Source organism: Eschrichtius robustus, chromosome 11, assembly GCF_028021215.1.
Source record: "Eschrichtius robustus isolate mEscRob2 chromosome 11, mEscRob2.pri, whole genome shotgun sequence".
Lineage (NCBI taxonomy): Eukaryota > Metazoa > Chordata > Mammalia > Artiodactyla > Eschrichtiidae > Eschrichtius > Eschrichtius robustus.
In genome coordinates, this window is record NC_090834.1 from 58,098,147 (window position 1) to 58,118,393 (window position 20,247).

General features: G+C 39.9%; 1 protein-coding gene across 7 annotated transcripts in view; it reads left to right on the forward strand.

The window, feature by feature from the left end:
• PAK1 (p21 (RAC1) activated kinase 1) overlaps positions 1 to 20,247 on the forward strand; it is a 152,139-nt gene that overhangs the window by 97,799 nt on the left and 34,093 nt on the right. For all 7 annotated transcript variants that reach the window (XM_068556021.1, XM_068556014.1, XM_068556017.1 and 4 more), the window contains 3 exons: positions 39 to 76; positions 16,637 to 16,753; positions 19,570 to 19,744. In XM_068556021.1, the coding sequence (XP_068412122.1) occupies positions 39 to 76; positions 16,637 to 16,753; positions 19,570 to 19,744 (330 nt within the window). The remainder of the gene's footprint in view (positions 1 to 38; positions 77 to 16,636; positions 16,754 to 19,569; positions 19,745 to 20,247) is intronic.

A 20,247-nucleotide genomic window follows, 5' to 3' on the forward strand; every position in this document is an offset into this window, starting at 1 on the left:
GTTTACTGACTGAGTCCCTTGTCTTTTTCCTTTTGCAGATAAATCAGCTGAGGATTATAATTCTTCTAACACTTTGGTAAGCCTTTATTTCCTCTATTCTGATATGGGCAGGTATGATTTTTTAGGGATCAAGTCAAGTGTGGTAGATGCAGAGCCTGGGCTGGGGGGTACTCATCTTGGTCACTTTCCCACCCTGGGCCTCAGAGTAAAGGAATTGGACTTAATAAACAATAGGCATACCTTCCAACTTTAATTTATGAATGCTCTAGAAATCCTAACCCTGGAACCAGAAGAACTGGCTGCTAGGCTCAATTTTCAGTTTTCACTTTGACCCTTAGGAAAACCAGTTTGCCTTTCTGAGCTTCAGTTTTTTCATCAATAAATGAGAATGATACACTTTACTTGGAGATGTCTTCAAATAGCTGCATTTAGAGGAGAATTCTTTCTTTTGGGTTGGTTGGGTCTACAAAACCAGGATTAGGGCTAATTGTTGAAGGGAGCAGATTCTATTAATTTAAGATCATTCATTCTGTCCTCTGAAGTTGTAGTGAATGCCCTATCACTTGAAGGAATGTGATAGGAGTCACTGGTGACCTCAAAGGTCCCTCTGCCCTTCATAACTTACAAATTCTGTTTTCCAAGGCAGATTATGAGATGAGATGTTGATGTATCCGAAAGGGTCTTATGACTAGTAAGCTGTGACTTATATACTAGAATACTGCTATTCTTTATATCCAGTGTTGTCTCTTGTGCAAAGTTGGTTATTTCATGTTGATTTACTAAACATTTGCAAAGCCCCTATCCTATGCCAGGTCCTGTGTGGAGAAGTGGCAATATAGGGATGAATCAGACATTGTCCCAACTCCTAAGAATCTCCCAATCCTGTAAGTGACATGAAGGCACAGACAGTTATAGTGCAGCATGCTAAAACTTCATGAGGCCAGGAGCTATGTCTGACTTGTCAATTACTGGATCCCTGGCATCTGGCAAGTAACAATTTACTGAATAAAAGGTTGGGTGTATAAAGAAAGCTTCTTGATGGTGCAGTCTGAGCTGAATTAGTTATCTTGGGGAAGAATTATGAAGAGACAAGGGTATTCCCGACAGAGAATAATTAGCATGTGCCAAGACAAGGAGGTTCGTGAGGTAGGCTTGTACAGAGAACTGCAAGTGGTTTGTTATGATTGGAATGTGAAGTGTGAAGGGACTAGAGGTGGGTGGTGAGGAGGGGAGGGTAGGCAGGTCAGATCATGTAGGAATTTTAACTTTATCTTAAAGGTAATGAGAAGCTATTGAAGAATTTTAAGTGGGGGAGTCATACATTCTAACACAATACTGACCATCCAAATACTTTGAATCATGCTTCCAGCAATGGGGATTGGTTTATTCTGAGTCATTTATACTGTAATCAATGATAAAAAATGTTCACATGTCCATCGCCTTGTAGCATACTGAGTCCTTTCTTATTCACTGCCTCTTTTAATCTTCATAGGAGTTTAATGAGGTGGGTTATTATCCTTGTATAATCGATGATAAAACTGAAATTGAGAAGGGTTAATGGCAGTAGGTATCTGATTCCCAGTCTGCATTGCTTTCCCCTGATTCATTCTTTCATCAAATGGAATAGATACAATTAAAAGGTGGGGAAGAATTTGCTAATGTTAAGATCCTTGGGAGTTTCTCCCCATTATTGAACTGTAAATTATTGAAGAAGGGGCCTTAACCAAAGCTGAGCTGTGCCTTGTGGCACAAATGTCTTTATGCCTTTATAGGAGGAGTAACAGCTATTATTTATTGTGTAGCTAATATGTACCAGGCACTGTGCTAATAACTTTATGTATGTTAGAATAATTAGTCCTCACAATTACTTTGTGAAGAGATTAGCATCCCCACTTCACAGGTAGGAAAACAGACTTTCCTGAAGGCTCATAATTGCTATTGTGGCACAACCAGATTAGAACTAGGGTCTTCTGAGTCCCTGTCCTGGATTTTTTTCACTGTGGCAGGGAACTGAGAAAGAAGATGTCAGAGAGGTCTTATAAAGGAGACTGCAGTAAAGCCTTAGGTCTGTTGTTCCTTAGTGAGGAGGAGGGGCCCTGGGGCTCATGCCATATGGCAGAGAGGATAACACCTGCTTGGTAAAAACCTGTACTGGTTTACCAGGCTGTAAAGGACATTTTTCTCCCCCAATTCAGAGTTTTCCCTGTGGCTCAGTCCTCTTTATTTTCTTACTAGTTTCACATGGGGGATATGGTTTGTACTGTGGTAGCATGGCATTGTTTTCCATATTGGTTTCACACAGATCTTTCCAATTGATTTGGGAAATAATTGGATGAGATTGTAACCTCCATGACACAAGTTAAGAAATTGGGACTCAGAGAGATTTTGTGACTTGCTCCCTATCCTTGAATGAGTTAGTAGTAGAAACCAATACAAAATTCAGTTCTCCTCAGCATTCATTTATGCATTCATACCATAGATATTTACTTAGCACCTTCTTTGTGCCCAGGTGTTAGTGATACACAGATAAATCTTACACTATCTTAGTCCTTGAGAAAAAATTAACAACAGAATAGAAGGATAAGGGCTGCAAGAGGGGTACATGAATAATGTACAATGGGGGTCATATTTGATGGAGTGATTTATTCTCCTTGGTAGTACAGAATAGTTTGCACAAGGTTCTTGGGCCCTAACAATTTGTTCATTTAATAAACATAACCTTTAAGGTTTCTTCTAGCTCTAAAATTCTTTTATTTGTGGTTCATTGGTCTGAGATCCATCTCCCAGATTACATAGCACTTAAGTACCTGAATTCTCATTTATAAAATGATCACCTATTATGTGATAGGCTCTTTGAGTGCCCAAGATCAAGGGCAGGTAAGGTCATTGCTCTTGATCTCACAGTTAGTGACGAATCAGAACACGTAAACAAGGATTGATAATACAGTTTCAGGTAAACATAGGCAATGATACCAGCCAGAGAAAAGGGCAATCAATGCTTTCTTGTGTGAGGTAACATGAACAAAAGCCAAGTTGTTAAGGATCCATCATGTCAGGTGAAAGAACTTGGACTCTGTGCTGGAGCTAAGGAAGTATTTTATTTTATTTTTTTTTTAACATCTTTATTGGAGTATAATTGCTTTACTATGGTGTGTTAGTTTCTGCTTTATAAGTGAATCAGCTATACATATACATATATCCCCATATCTCCTCCCTCTTGCATCTCACTCCCACCCTCCCTATCCCCCCCCCAGGTGGTCACAAAGCACTGAGCTGATCTTGTGCTATGTGGCTGCTTCCCACTAGCTAGCTATTTTACATTTGGTAGTATATATAAGTCCATGCCACTCTCTCACTTCGTCCCAGCTTACCCTTCCCCCTCCCTGTGTCCTCAAGTCCATTCTCTACGTCTGTGACTTTATTCCTGGCCTGCCCCTAGGTTCTTCAGAACCATTTTTTTTTTTTTAAGATTCTATATATATGTGTTAGCATATGGTATTTGTTTTTCTCTTTCTGACTTACTTCACTCTGTATGACAGACTCTAGGTCCGTTCACCTCACTACAAATAACTCAATTTCGTTTCTTTTTATGGCTGAGTAATATTCCATTGTATATATGTGCCACATCTTCTTTATCCATTCATCTGTTGATGGACGTGTAGGTAGCTTCCATGTCCTGGCTATTGTAAATAGTGCTGCAATGAACATTGTGGTACATGACTGTTTTTGAATTCTGGTTTTCTCAGGGTATATGCCCAGTGGTGGGATTGCTGGGTTGTATGGTAGTTCTATTTTTAGTTTTTTTTTTAAGGAGCCTCCATACTGTTCTCCATAGTGACTGTATCAATTTACATTCCCACCAACAGTGCAAGAGTGTTCCCTTTTCTCCACACCCTCTCCAGCATTTTTTGTTTCTAGATTATTTGATGATTGCCATTCTGATTGGTGTGAGGTGATACCTCACTGTAGTTTTGATTTGCATTTCTCTAGTGATTAGTGATGTTGAGCATCCTTTCATGTGTTTGTTGGCAATGTGTATATCTTCTTTGGAGAAATGTCTATTTAGGTCTTCTGCCCATTTTTTGGATTGGGTTGTTTGTTTTTTTGATATTGAGCTGCATGAGCTGCTTGTAAATTTTGGAGATTAATCCTCTGTCAGTTGCTTCCTTTGCAAATATTTTCTCCCATTCTGAGGGTTGTCTTTTTGTCTTGTTTATGGTTTCCTTTGCTGTGCAAAAGCTTTTAAGTTTCATTAGGTCCCATTTGTTTATTTTTGTTTTTATTTCCATTTCTCTAGGAGGTGAGTCAAAAAGGATCTTGCTGTGATTTATGTCACAGAGTGTTCTGCCTGTTTTCCTCTCAGAGTTTTATAGTGTCTGGCCTTACATTTAGGTCTTTAATCCATTTGGAGTTTATTTTTGTGTAAGGTGTTAGGGAGTGTTCTAATTTCATTCTTTTACATGTAGCTGTCCAGTTTTCCCAGCACCACTTACTGAAGAGGCTGTCTTTTCTCCATTGTATATCCTTGCCTCCTTTATCGAAAATAAGGTGACCATATGTGCATGGGTTTATCTCTGGGCTTTCTATCCTGTTCCATTGACCTATATTTCTGTTTTTGTGCCAGTACCAAACTGTCTTGATTACTGTAGCTTTGTAGTATAGTCTGAAGTCCGGGAGCCTGATTCCTCCAGCTCCGTTTTTCTTTCTCAAGATAGCTTTGGCTATTCGGGGTCTTTTGTGTTTCCATACAAATTGTGCAATTTTTTGTTCTAGTTCTGTGAAAAATGGCATTGGTAGTTTGATAGGGATTACATTGAATCTGTAGATTGCTTTGGATAGTATAGTCATTTTCAGGATGTTGAGTCTTCCAATCCAAAAACATGGTATATCTCTCCATCTGTTGGTATCATCTTTAATTTCTTTCATCAGTGTCTTATAGTTTTCTGCGTACAGGTCTTTTGTCACCTTAGGTAGGTTTATTCCTAGGCATTTTATTCTTTTTGTTGAAATGGTAAATGGGAGTGTTTCCTTAATTTCTCTTTCAGATTTTTCATCATTAGTGTATAGGAATGCAAGAGATTTCTGTGCATTAATTTATTTTCCTGCTACTTTACCAAATTCATTGATTAGCTCTAGTAGTTTTCTGGTAGCATCTTTAGGATTCTCTATGTATAGTATCATGTCATGTGCAAACAGTGACGGCTTTACTTCTTCTTTTCTGATTTGGATTCCTTTTCTTCTCTGATTGCTGTGGCTAAAACTTTCAAAACTATATTGAATAATAGTGGTGAGAGTGGACAACCTTGTCTTGTTCTTGATCTTAGTGGAAATGGTTTCAGTTTTTCAGCATTGAGAACGATGTTGACTGTGGGTTTGTCATATATGGCCTTTATTATGTTGAGGTAAGTTCCCTCTATGCCTACTTTTGGACGGTTTTTATCATAAATGGGTGTTGAATTTTGTCGAAAGCTTTTTCTGCATCTATTGAGATGATCATATGGTTTTTATCCTTCAATTTGTTAATGTGGTGTATCACATTGATTGATTTGCGTATACTGAAGAATCCTTTCATTCCTGTGATAAACCCCACTCGATCATGGTGTATGATCCTTTTTAATATGCTGTTAGGTTCTGTTTGCTAGTATTTTGTTGAGGATTTTTGAATCTATGTTCATCAGTGATATTGGTCTGTAGTTTTCTTTCTTTGTGACATCTTTGTCTGGCTTTGGTATCAGGGTGATGGTGGTCTCATAGAAGGAGTTTGGGAGTGTCCCTCCCTCTGCTATATTTTGGAAGAGTTTGAGAAGGATAGGTTTTAGCTCTTCTCTAAATTTTTGAGAGAATTCACCTGTGAAGCCATCTGGTCCTGGGCTTTTGTTTGTTGGAAGATTTTTAATCAGAGTCTCACTTTCAGTGCTTGTGATTGGTCTGTTTATATTTTCTGTTTCTTCCTGGTTCAGTCTCAGAAGGTTGTGCTTTTCTAACAATTTGTCCATTTCTTCCAGATTGTCCATTTTATTGGCATATAGTTGCTTGTAGTAATCTCTCATGATCCTTTGTATTTCTGCAGTGTCAGTTGTTACTTTTCCTTTTTCATTTGAAATTCTATTGATTTGAGTCTTCTCCCTTTATTTCTTGCCGAGTCTGGCTAATGGTTTATCAATTTTGTTTCTCTTCTGAAAGAACCAGCTTTTAGTTTTATTGATCTTTGCTATTGTTTCCTTCATTTCTATTTCATTTATTTCTGATCTGATATTTATGATTTCTTTCTTTCTGCTAACACTGGGGTTTTTTGTTCTTCTTTCTCTAATTGCTTTAGGTGTAAAGTTAGGTTGTTTATTTGAGATGTTTCTTGTTTCTTGAGGTAGGATTGTATTGCTATAAACTTCCCTCTTAGAACTGCTTTTGCTGCATCCCATAGGTTTTGGGTCATTGTGTTTTCATTGTCATTTGTTTCTAGGTATTTTTTGATTTCCTCTATGTTTTCTTCAGTGACCTCTTGGTTATTTAGTAGTGTATTGTTTAGCCACCATGTGTTTGTATTTTTTACAGATTTTTTCCTGTAATTGATATCTAGTCTCATAGCATTGTGGTCGGAAAAGACACTTGATATGATTTCAATCTTCTTGAATTTACCAAGGCTTGATTTGTGACCCAAGATATGATCTATCCTGGATATGTTCCATGAGCACTTGTGAAGAAAGTGTATTCTGTTGTTTTTGGATGGAATGTCCTATAAATATCAATTAAGTCCATCTTGTTTAATGTGTCATTTAAAGCTTGTGTTTCCTTATTTATTTTTGTTTTGTATGATCTGTCCATTGGTGAAAGTGGGGTGTTAAGGTCCCCTACTATGATTGTGTTACTGTCAATTTCCCCTTTTATGGCTGTTAGTATTTGCCTTATATATTGAGGTGCTCCTATGTTGGTTACATAAATATTTACAATTGTTATATCTTCTTCTTGGATTGATCCCTTCATCATTATGTAGTGTCCTTCCTTGTCTTTTTTTTTTTTTTTTTTTCCTTGTCTTTTGTAATAGTCTTTATTTCAAAGTCTATTTTGTCTGATACGAGAATTGCTACTCCAGCTTTCTCTTGATTTCCATTTGCATGGAATATCTTTTTCTATCCCGTCACTTGCAGTCTGTATGTGTCCCTAGGTCTGAAGTGGGTCTCTTGTAGACAGCATATATATGGGTCTTGTTTTTGTATCCATTCAGCCAGTCTTTGTCTTTTGGTTGGAGCATTTAATCTGTTCATATTTAAGGTAATTATTGATGTATGTTCTTTTACCATTTTCTTAATTGTTTTGGGTTTGTTAGCGTAGGTCTTTTCCTTCTCTTGTGTTTCCTGCCTGGAGAAGTTTGTTTAGCAATTGTTGTAAAGCTGGTTTGGTGGTGCTGAATTCTCTTAGCTTTTGCTTTTCTGTAAAGGTTTTAATTTCTCTATCAAATCTGAATGAGATCCTGGCTGGGTAGAATAATCTTGGTTGTAGGTTTTTCCCTTTCATCCCTTTAAATATGTCCTGCCACTCCCTTCTGGCTTGCAGAGTTTCTGCTGAAAGATCAGCTGTTAACCTTTTGGGGATTCCCTTGTATGTTATTTGTTGTTTTTCCCTTGCTGCTTTTACTATTTTCTCTTCGTTTTTAATTTTTGATAGTTTGATTATTATGTGTCTTGGCATGTTTCTCCTTGGATTTGTTCTGTATGGGACTCTCTGTGCTTCCTGGACTTGACTGACTATTTCCTTTCCCATATTAAGGAAGTTTTCAACTATAATCTCTTGAAAGATTTTCTTAGACCCTTTCTTTTTTTCTTCTTCATCTGGGACCTCTATAATTCGAATGTTGGTGCGTTTAATGTTGTCCCAGAGGTCTCTGAGACTATCTTCAATTCTTTTCATTCTTTTTTCTGTATTCTGCTCTGTGGTTGTTATTTCCACTGTTTTATCTTGCAGGTCACTTATCCTTTCTTCTGCCTCAGTTATTGTGCTATTGATTCCTTCTAGAAAATTTTAAATTTCATTTATTTTGTTGTTCACCATTGTTTGTTTGCTCTTTAGTTCTTCTAGTCCTTGTTAAACGTTTCTTGTATTTTCTCCATTCTATTTCCAAGATTTTGGATCATCTTTACTATTATTACTCTGAATATTTTTTCAGGTAGACTGCCTATTTCCTCTTCAGTTGTTTGGTGTCGTGGGCTTTTACCTTGCTCCTTCATCTGCTGTGTGTTTCTCTGTCTTCTCATTTTGCTTAACTTACTTTGTTTGGGGTCTCCTTTTCGCAGGCTGCAGGTTCGTAGTTCCCGTTGTTTTTGGTGTCTACCCCCAGTGGGTAAGGTTGGTTCAGTGGGTCGTGTAGGCTTCCTGGTAGAGGGGACTGGTGCCTGTGTTCTGGTGGATAAGGCTGGATCTTGTTTTTCTGGTTGGTAGGATCGCGTCCGGTGGTGTGTTTTGGGGTGTCTGTGACCTTATTATGATTTTAGGCAGCCTCTCTGCTAATGGGTAGGGTTGTGTTTCTGTCTTGCTAGTTGTTTGGCATAGGGTGTCCAGCACTGTAGCTTGCTGGTCGTTGAGTGGAGCTGGGTCTTAGCATTGAGATGGAGATCTCTGGCAGAGCTTTTGCCGTTTGATATTATATGGAGCCGGGAGGTCTCTGGTGGACCAGTGTCCTGAACTCGTCTCTCCCACCTCAGAGGCACAGGCCTGACACGCGGTGTGAGCATCAAGACCCTGTCAGGCACACGGGAAAAAGAGAAAAAAGAAAAAAATATATTTATTGTTGCTCCCAAAGTTCACCGCCTCAATTTTGGGATGATTTTTTGTCTATTGAGGTATTCCACAGATGCAGGGTACATCAAGCTGATTGTGGAGATTTAATCTGCTGTTCCTGAGGCTGCGGGGAGAAATTTCCCTTTGTCTTCTTTGTTCTCCCAGTTCCTGGGGTTCAGCTTTGGATTTGGCCTCGCCTCTGCATGTAGGTCACCTGAGGGTGTCTATTCTTCGCTCAGACAGGACGGGGTTAAAGGAGCAGCTGATTCGGGGGCTCTGGCTCACTCAGGCCAGGGGGAGGGAGGGGTACGGAATGTGGGGCAAGCCTGCGGCATCACAGGCCAACATGACGTTGCAACAGCCTGAGGCGTGCCGTGTTTTCTCCTGGGGAAATTGTCCCTGGATCACGGGACCCTGGCAGTGACGGGCTGCACAGGCTCCCTGGAGGGGAGGTGTGGATAGTGACCTATGCTTGCACACAGGCTTGTTGGTGGCTGCAGCAGCAGCCTTAGTGTTTCATGCCCATCTCTGGTGTCCGTGCTGATAGCTGTGGCTTGCACCTGTCTCTGGAGCTCGTTTAGGCGGTGCTCTGACTCCCCTCACCTCGCGCTCCCCGAAGCAATGGTCTCTTGCCTCTTCGGCAGCTCTGGACTTTTTCCCGGACTCCCTCCCGGCTAGCTGTGGCGCACTAGCCCCTTCAGGCTGTGTTCACGCAGCCACCCCCAGTCCTCTCCCTGGGATCTGACCTCCGAAGCCCGAGCCTCAGCTCCCAGCCCCCACCCGTCCCAGCAGGTGAGCAGACAAGCCTCTCTGTTGAGTGCTGGTCAGCACTGATCCTCTGTGCGGGAATCTCTCTGCTTTGCCCTCCGCACCCCTGTTGCTGCGCTCTCCTCCGTGACTCTGAAGCTTCCCCCCCGCCCCCACCCGCGTCTCCGCCAGTGAAGGGGCTTCCTAGTGTGTGGAAACTTTTCCTCCTTCACAGCTCCCTCCCAGAGGTGCAGGTCCCATCCCTATTATTTTGTCTCTGATTTTTCCTTTTTCTTTTGCCCTACCCAGGTAGGTGGGGAATTTCTTGCCTTTTGGGAAGTCTGAGGTCTTCTGCCAGCGTTCAGTAGGTGTTCTGTAGGAGTTGTTCCGCATGTAGATGTATTTCTAATGTATTTGTGGGGAGGAAGGTGATCTCCATGTCTTACTCCTCCGCCATCTTGAAGGTCTCCTAAGAAAGTATTTTAAATCGGAAGTATTTTAAGTGAGATAGTTAGATGTGCATTTTAGTCTAAACTACCATCTTAGAAAGATTCCTCTGGAAATTGGGTCAGTGTAGTGGGGTGAATTCATATGTTTACCTCTCCTGCTATACTAAATTTCTTAATTTCAGAAAAGATACATAAAAAATGAATTTAAAACAGTGCTCCAAAACAAAAACAGGACGTTAATAAACCATTGTCGGGAATTCATGGAAGGTAGAAAGCAGATAAGATCAGATTGATTGGAGCAGCAGAAAGCACAGCTGCTGTAGGTATGTGGAAGACAAATATCCTAGGAAGATAAGAGTAGCTCGAGAAAATGGTCTGAGAGAATATATATAAAAAACAGGAAGGAGTCTTGGGTCATCTTCAAGAGTAAATTAAATTCTGTAAGTGAAACAGCAGGGGCAATGTCCATGTTACAGCGAGCAAAAGGTACCAGAAGGTTGATCCTAAGCTTAAACCAGATACTTTTCTAAAGAAAGTAAACTGCCTACTTGAGAAAAATGCCTGGTGTGGGTACAGGGAGAGAAGAGAGAGAAGCAGAGCAGAGCTGGAGTTAACTAGAGATCTCTAAAACAGGCATAAAGTAGAGGAAAAAGGAGAAGTAGCTCTGCAGTGGAAGAAAATACATTGAATTTCTGCATCCCAAGGATAAATTTCTGATGCTTTTGATAACTGGGAGGAGAGGTATACATACCATACATACCGTACATACTCTTCCATGGCAGCTCACCCTAAAGTGGTGCTTGCCAGTTACCACATCTGTATAACTCATGTACAGACTGCATCAGACCTCCCATTCAGAGGAGGGGACAGCAGAGAAATAGACTTACACAACTACAGAGGAAACTCATGCTAGTCGCATACACTAATTAATATGGTTTTTCACTGATAAATATGAGGGGAGAGCCAAGGATCTCTAGACATTTGAGAGAAACAAAGCATTAAAGAGAAGGACCAAGAAAAAGAAATAAAACTGACCCCAGAGAAAATTGATAATTCAGGAAAGAAAGTTTTAAAAAATCTAATATATTGAGAGGTTCTATAGATGTTGCATTCACAAAAACACACTGCAGGTAGATCAATCAGAGGATAAAAAAAGAATTCTTAGAAATTAAAAATATAGTTAAACAAATTCCCAAGGATTAAAAAATGCACGTAAGAGTAGATTATTGATATCAAATATAAAAACACATGGAAAATATGAGAGTAAGGGACACAGAAGATTATTCAAGGAGATTCAGGAAGAATTAGAGTATTAGAAGATTAAGACTATTGTCTTTGAAATTTCTGTATTGGAGTTTCTCTGTGCAATGCTTCTTCATTTTTAGTTGGCTTCCCAGTTTGGTGGAGTCCATCTTCCAGTAGCTTTGAGAAAGTAAATATTTAATATCTTTCAGGTCTCAAAATGGAGCGCCTCCATTCTACTCTACCATTTGATTGATATTTGGCTGAATATGGAATTCTGGGTTGAAAATAATTTTCCACCAGTATTTGGAAAACATTGCCCTTTTGTCATCTAGCTTTCAGCATTGGCTATTCAAGTTCAAAGCTATTTATTCCTGCATCTTTGCTTCTGACCTATTTTTTATTTTTCATTTGGGAAGTTTGTAGCATCTTTGTTGTCACCACTGCTTTGAAATTTCATAATTACATCCCTATATTCACCTACTTAATTTGTGAGGAGCTTTGTGGACTCTTTCAACCTGGAAACTCAAGGCTTCAGTTTTAGGAAATTTTCCTGAATTATTTAGTTGATGATGTCTTCCCCTCTTTTCTTTGTTTTCTCTTTCTGGAACTCCTGTTTTTTTAGACTTCCTAGACTGATTCTCTGTTTTTAAAAATATTTACTCTGTTTTTCCTTGCCTTGATTTTGCAGCATAGATATGTAGATTGGTTTTCAGGTTTGCCTACCATCAGCTTTGGATTCAGTCTCCTTGACAGTTACTGCTCATCCATCAGTCATTGCCTCCTTTGCTAATCTTGCCTCCTATCCTGTTCTCTCCAACCTTCAGGTTTAATGCCTTTAAAAGGCCATTCGTTTATTATAGTTCTAGTGAGGTTTTAAGAAATAGATGCCTGTGTTCAATCTGCCATCTTTGTCAGGCATTCCTGAGGAATTTTCACTTTTAACTCCTTATATATCTATATTATATGAAATGTATAATGAGAACCTACTGGTTTTACATATAATTTAAAAATTTAACTTTTAAAAGGCAGCATTATTGAGGTGTTATTTACATACCATAATATTCACCCATACTGATTGTACAATTCAATGATTTTATTAAATTTATAGACTTGTGCAACTATCACTAGTCTAGTTTTAGAATATTGCCACCACCACAAAAGTTCCCTTGTACTCGTTTACACTTCATTCAAACTCCCATGCCCAACCCTAGGAAACCACTGATCTTCTTTCTGTCTGTATAAATTTACCTTTTCTAGACATTTTATATAAATGGACTTGTATAACATGTAGTCTTTTGTGTCTAGCTTCTTTCACTTAAAAGCTTGCGAGGTTCATCCGTGTTGTAGCATGTATCAGCACGATTCCTTTTTATGTCTGAATAATATTCTATTGTATTGATATACTACATTTTTTACATTCATCAGTTGATGGGCATTTGGCTTGTTTCTTCTTTTTGGCTATTCTAAATAATGCTCATACTAACATTCATGTACAAGTTTTGGTGTGGATCTATGTTTTCATTTCTATTTGGTATATACCTAGGAGTAGAATTTCTGAGTCATATGGTGATTCTATGTTTAACCTTTTGAGGAATTGCTAGGCTGTGTTCCACAGTGGCTGCACCTTTTTACAGTCCCACCAACGTTAGGAGGCTTCTAATTTCTCCATATCTTCCCCCACATTTGTTATTGTCTGTCTTTTTTTAAAAAATATTTATTTATTTATTTGACTGCATTGGGTCTTAGTTGTGGCATGGGGGATCTTCATTGCCACGTGCGGGATCTTTTTAGTTGCAGCATGCGGGATCTTTTAGTTGTGGCATGTGGAATCTTTAGTTGTGGCATGTGGGATCTAGTTCCCTGACCAGGGATTGAACCCGGGCCCCTTGCATTGGGAGCGTGGAGTCTTAGCCACTGGACCACCAGGGAAGTCCCTATTGTCTGTCTTTTGATTATAGCCATCTCAGTGGATATGAAGTGGTATCTCATTGTGGTTTTGATTTGCGTTTCCTAATAATAATGTTGAGCATCTTTTCATGTGCTTTTTGGCATTTGTTTATCTTCTTTGGAGAAATTTCCTTTTTGTTGTTTATCTCTAATTTAATTCTACTGTGGTTAAAGAATACATGTTGTGTGTTTTCAGTCATTCAAAATTTATTGAGATGTGTTTTATGGCCCAGCATATGTTCTATCTGAATAATTATCCATAAGTGGTTAAAAGTAATGTGTGTTCTGTAGAACTTGGGTGGAAAGTTTTGTACATGTCAGTTAGGTTGAGTTGATTGATAGCGTTGTTAAAATCTATATCCTTGCTAATTATTGAGACCTCTTTCAGGGCTGTCCAGAAACTTTTACTTTCTGCTTGGCTCTTTTGAAGTTTTTTTTTTTGTTTTTTGTTTTTTTAAATAAATTTATTTATTTATTTTTGGCTGCATTGGGTCTTCGTTGCTGCACGCTGGTTTTCTCTACTTGCAGCAAGCGGGCGCTACTCTTCGTTGAGCTGCGTGGGCTTCTCATTGCGGTGGCTTTTCTTGTTGCGGAAGCACGGGGGCTCCAGGTGCGCGGGCTTAGGAGTTGTGGCGCACGGGCTTAGTTGCTCTGTGGCATGTGGGATCTTCCCGGACCAGGGCTCGAACCCGTGTCCCCTGCGTTGGCAGGGGGATTCTTAACCACTGCACCACCAGGGAAGCCCTTGAAGTTTTTATGTACATGCATAGAGCCAGGCATGTATGACTAGTATGGGGCCTCTCTCTAGTGTCTGCCGTACCTTTGGCCAGAATTTGTTTGCCTTATTCAGGATTGCAACCCCAGGCTAGTAGCGGTTGACACTCTCCTGCTACTACCTCTGGGAGGTCACTTCCACTGATGGCACCACTGGGCCTGGGCATTGCCCACTGCTTCAAATGAATATAATCCCTCTTGGGTCCCGTAGTTACAGCCTACCTCATCCTGGAAGAACCCCTCCTCTGATGGAGCTAGGGTGGGATGGATGGGAGCAATCCTGGGCCAGAACGTCAGAGATTCCTATGTTTTTACCCAAAGTTCAGCAGTTTTAAAATCATAAGCAGTTCTCTGTAGTATAGGTCGGCACCTGGAGGTTTTGGGAACACACCAAGCATGTCCCCTTCTCTCAGAGTCTTTGTATTTCTTCCATCTGCCAGGAATATTCTTTTCCCAGAGGGTCTGATGGCTCATTTTCTCATTTCATTCAGGCCATTAGAGAGGCCTTTCCATGACTACTCTATGTAAAGTAATAATTCCCTACCCTCAACCAATCTCTACTCTCCTATGTTTATCTTATTACTGCCTGGCAGTTTGGTGATTAATTTTGACTGTATCTTCTTCTAAAATGTAATCCATAAAACCAGGCACTTTATCTAATTTGTTCTTCAGTATAGCCCCAGAGCTTTGAATCGAGCCTGGTACACAGTGAATGAATGGGTGAGTTGAGGTCACTTCTTAAAAAAGAGGTTTGTGGTTATTAAACATAATGATAATTTAATTGATTCCTTACATCTTTCTAGCCCCTTGCCATTTACAAAGTGCTTGTATACTCACATCACTTCATTTCTTCCTCCCGGTGGCCCTCTGAGGTAGGCAAAGAGCTTCTGTCATCACCTCCATTTTATGGATGAGAACTGTAGCTTAGAGTGGGACAGCCTTGCCAAAGAACACAGGGATAAGAAATAAAAATCTGGGACAAAAACCTAAATCTCTTGATTCTGGTAGTTGTTAATACTACCACACAAAGCCATCACTTGTGGAAAACAGAATGTGTTGCTAAGAAAGGTGATGAAATCCCCTTCTTTATAGAGTTTTAGGAGGCAACAAACAAGTGTTTATAGTCTACATTAGTCAGCCCTAGGGCCTCTTCACCTGATGATGAAGAGGCTGCTGAGTTAACCTCATTCCCATTTTGGGTTCCTAGTTAAATTTTGCTGAGTGGAATATTGGGGAGAAAAGAAATTAGAGCAGAAAAATATCAAAATATGTGCTTTGACAAGGGAAGAACCTCTATTGGATTTTAGAACTGAAAGTGACTTAGGGTAACCCCTCAAATTATACCTGTCCTATTCTTCCATGTTCCTCGAGTGATGAAACTTGAGACCCAGAGGATGGATTCATTGCCTGTGATCACCAAAGCTAGTTGCTTACATATGCCTGTCACTGGCAGTTTTCTAGTTATGCCCTGCACTGGAGGTCCTGTTAGAATCTATGAGCTTGCCAGTTTTCCTTATCTTAGTATGTCAAATGTAGTAAAGACCAGGCTCCCACACAGTAGCTCTAGACTAGCATTTGACTAGACAGTTCCTTCACTTATCCCCTGTCATTCTGACTCCTGACATTCTGCTCTCCAGAGGCCCCAAATGGCAGCAGAAGGGAATTGTCCCTCTGTCTCCTGCATCATATGGTGAGCTGCTTTAGGACATGGGCCATCTTTTTCATTTTTGTACATTTATATCAAAAGCATCCATCATAGTATCTTACTGAGCACAAAGCAGATGCTCTGAAAATATCTGAAACTGTTGAATTATATCAATATATACAGAAAATCCCTTGCTTCTCTGGCCCTACACTGTAATCATTTAATCTCTATCAAAAATCTCATGTTTTGGAGCTATTTTGTCTCTTGAATATGTGTTATAAACAGTAATGGTATGATCTTTTTGCCTGGACCTGCCCTAAAACCTGCCAGTCTTAGCCCAGCTTTGGTACAGTTTACATGGGAAAATCAAGTTGCTGAGATTATAGCATATTCAATTAGTGGTGCTGGTAAGGTTCATTCCAGGACAGGGCAAAAGCTTAGTGAAATAGATAGCATCCAGTCTGGGGAAAAACTCATTGTCTTCTTGAGACAAGGGTCTCCTGATGTTCTGTATCTTCAGGTTGAGGCGAGGGCACCTGATGGCATAATGGTTGCAGTAGGTTTTCGTAAAGAAAGGAAAAGGAGAGGCAAAGGCCTCTCAGGACTTCCACTTACCGTATCAGAAAGGACTAAGGAATTACAATGATAAACTTTGTAAAGTCCCAAACTTTTGATCCCTCCCCTACATTTTGTACTTTATCCTATCTTGAGCATAGAGAGTAAAATTCATAGAAGAAGAAGGAACTATGATCTTGTGTTCAGAGTTTGGATTGGGCTAGGCACGTAGAGAAGCTGTAAGCTGGTTTCCCCATCCACAGTTAGGCTTTGGGTGGGAGAAGGAAGCCCCCAAGGGACTGAGTGGGGAGTGGTATCTAAAAGAAGAGAGGGAAGGTGGCTGAGTTCCTGAGACTGGCTACACAAAGGTGGAGATCTTGAGGCTGATATGTGTTTCAGGAAGGGTGTCAGGAGAAGGTTTCTTCTGGGAGATTGGTGACTCTGGTAGCTTAAGTTGCATGTCAGCTGGACATGATGAATCTGGCTTTTCTCCACTGTGCAGAACGTGAAGACGGTGTCTGAGACCCCTGCAGTGCTACCAGTTTCAGAAGATGAAGATGATGATGATGATGCTACCCCACCTCCAGTGATTGCTCCACGCCCAGAGCACACAAAATCTGTGAGTCTTTGGGGACGTGGGCAGCGTTGTGATGTATTAGAGTTTGGAGGGGGGGTGAGGGGTGGGTGCTGAGGCCTAGAGGTTTAATAATCTGGTAGCGGTCCTTAGATTTTGCAGGTGGTGAAATCACCAAATTACCTTGATTGAAAGGTTATTTTCTGTATGATTAAAGACAAGAAGTGGTGTATTTATTTATCATTAGTTTGCAGATAGTCCCAAAGTGTCCTAGATAATTGGTCTTTGTACCAACTTAGGCCTAGTTTACTTAGCCTGTTCTTCACATACAGAAAGATATACAGAATTAATGTTACTTAGTGCAAGACTAACATAAGTTATTCCAGTCTCCTGGGAAGCAGCATATTAGCCTGCTATAGATCTTCTCTTCTCTGTTAAATGTGCGGTGTTCAGCCTCTTAGTACATCATTGATGATACTGTAAGACTCAAGAGAATTTATAAAAACATTAGTGCTATTAATACGCTGGACATCAGGAGTGCATTTTGATGCTGGATGTTGGCAGTGATTTTTATTTAACTGCTTTTGAGGTTCTTGCATCTCTGAATAGCCAGGTCCCTCTGCCCTCACTTGGCACAGTCTGCTTTTTACATGATCTAGCATCATTGAGCGCTGATGTATCATCAGATGATACTCTTCTAGTGTTTCTTTGTTTGGACTTTTTATTATGACACGAGCTGCATAATGAAAGAATGATCTAGGGCTTAAACTCTGTGATAATACAAAAAAAAGATTGTCTCTGGATTAGAGAATTCATGGAAGTGTTCAAGCAGATATTGGTTGGTTGACTGACTATGGAGATGCTGTGGGGGAAATTCAGGGGGATTAGATGACCTTTTAGGATTAGAATTTATAAGCAGAATCTGTGGAATCAGCCTTTCTGTAGGCTACAAAGTCACTTTAAGGAAAATGAGCTTCAAAACTGGAAAGTTCTCAGGATATCTCATATTGGTATTTTTTTTTGTTTTACAAGTATGTTCATTTAAAAATTTTTCCCACTAAACCACGAACTCCTGTGTGTGTGTGTGTGTGTATACACACACACACATATACATATACACACACATATATTTATACAAATACATATATATATGCAAATACATATATATATGTATGTATTTGCAGTGCTTAACATAGCTCTTGGAAGGTTTTAGAAAGGCAGTTAGTACTGAATGAATTGATAAATTTGATCTTGATAGCATTCCTTTCTAAAAAGACATTGTTAATTCCTAATTTATAGAAGAAGAAGCTGAGATTTGGAGAGGTAAATTGATCTACCCAAAGTCTCTAAGTAAGCAAAAGAGCTAGAACTGAAAGCAGGTAATTGACCCCAGGTCCAGGTTGTATTCCAACATAGCACAGTGGCCTTTTTATGTGAGCAGACCTGTGCTGGGAGCCAGAAAAAGAGAATTTTAGAGAAGGAAAAGGCAGGGTTCGTGCCCTTAAGGAGGCATGTCAAGAGAACTAAAGGAGGAGGAGAAGGCATGAAAGTACAGGTTTAGGTGCCAGGGATATAGTTTGTCTACATGTACAAGAATAGAAAATTAAGAAATCATTACGCTGGAATAGTCAGGAAAGAAGCTGTAGTCTCTGATCTCAGTGTCTTGACTTACTGCTATTTCCACTATGTGGAAAGTTCTCTCCCTTTTCTACCTATTACAATCATGTCCATCCTTCAAGATCCAGCTGAAGAATCCTATTTATTTATTCATCGATTCATCAAACATTTTCCTGAATGCTTGCTTTCTGTTAGGCAACTGGTTAGATATAGGAGCTCAGGGATGAATGACACAGATTCCCTGTTTTCATAGAGCTTATAGACTAACCAAAAATTTGTTGTGATATTTTTATGAAAAAAGGTGATAAATGCCTTGATGCATCTCCTGGGGAAAGGCAGTATAATGTATGATCACTTCTTCTGTACCTTAATAGTATACAGTTTGCTCGTATCTTCTGACATTTATCCCTTTTGCCTTTCAGTTAGGACTTTCTCCAAGACTTCCTTCACAGGAATAGTGGATGGGGCAGCATTTTGTACAGCAAGGCAAAGAATAGATTCTCAGTAAATGTTTAGTAAATGAATGAATAGGGAATATAATAATATTTGCCAAAATTTGAAGGCTTAGTGTCTTTTGGGTGTGATGTTACTCATTTCACACATTAATTAATTTATTACCACAGCAGCTCTATAAGATAGGTATCACTAACATCGCCATTTTACAATTGAGGAAACTAAAGCATAGAGAAGTTAAATAATCTGCCCAAAGTCATACAAGGTAAGAATAAGAGTTGGGATTTAAGTCCAGGCAGTCAGGTTCCAGAGTCTGTGATCTAAATGACTACACTGTTACTGCCTCTTAAAGAAGAACAATTGCAGTTCCTTCTCTGTGAGGGTTCAGGATTTAAAGAGGCAGTAACTCAAATAAAGATAATGTTGTGTTGTATTAGCCGTGGGAAGTACTATGGGAATACAGGATATTCATTTCAGCTTGGGAAAGAATAGAATTTTACAGATGAAGGGGATTCCCATCTAATGATAGAATGTCCTTTGAACTATTTATAATGAGAGTTGTCTAACTTGTACTGAATATCTTAAGTGCTCAGACTCTCACTAACCCTTGTTGTGTATAGTGAGAGCAAGGAAGGCCATTCCATCCTCACAGCCTGAGTATAGAGGAAGAGTAACATAGATTTTGACCTAGGAGAAGGGATGAGTTTCCTGGGATTTGTTCTTCTGTGGATGTTCTAACACACACATCTAAGAGAGACTGGCCTTGCCAAATTTTTGCACCAACAATACAGGTATACACACGGTCCGTGATTGAACCACTTCCTATTACTCCAACTCGGGATGTGGCTACATCTCCCATTTCACCTACTGAGAATAATGCCACTCCGCCAGATGCTCTGACCCGGAATACTGAGAAGCAGAAGAAGAAACCTAAAATGTCTGATGAGGAGATCTTGGAGAAATTACGTAAGCACTTTCCAGGTTTTTGAATTTCCCTCTGGTATGTGACTGGTCAAGCACAAAGGTGGAATTCTATTGCTATAAAGATCTCGGTTCTGCGCTAGGTGTATGTGGCTGGCTGGCTGTGCTTTATATCTTAGCCAGACTGTGCTTCTCTTCACCTGTCCTTGCACCCACCTCCTCTGTCTCACCAGCCCTGATTAGATGCAACATTAGGATGGGAATGTGATGATAGCGTGGATAGCCCACTTCAAGGGCTAGAAATCACTTAACCACTAGGCATGGGTTATGGAGATGACAAATAGCTTTTACCTAGTGAATAGTCTGGAATGTTGTGTTGAGAAAGACTGAGGCCTTGTCTAAACCTGGTGGGAAAGAGTGCTATGTTGATTATTGATGTTTCTGTTGACAGAAGACGGATCTGCCATCTTGGCTGAAGGAAAAGAAGTAAGGGAAACTAACATTTTGTGAGCCTGTGCTATGTACCAAATGATAAGCAAGGCATTTTC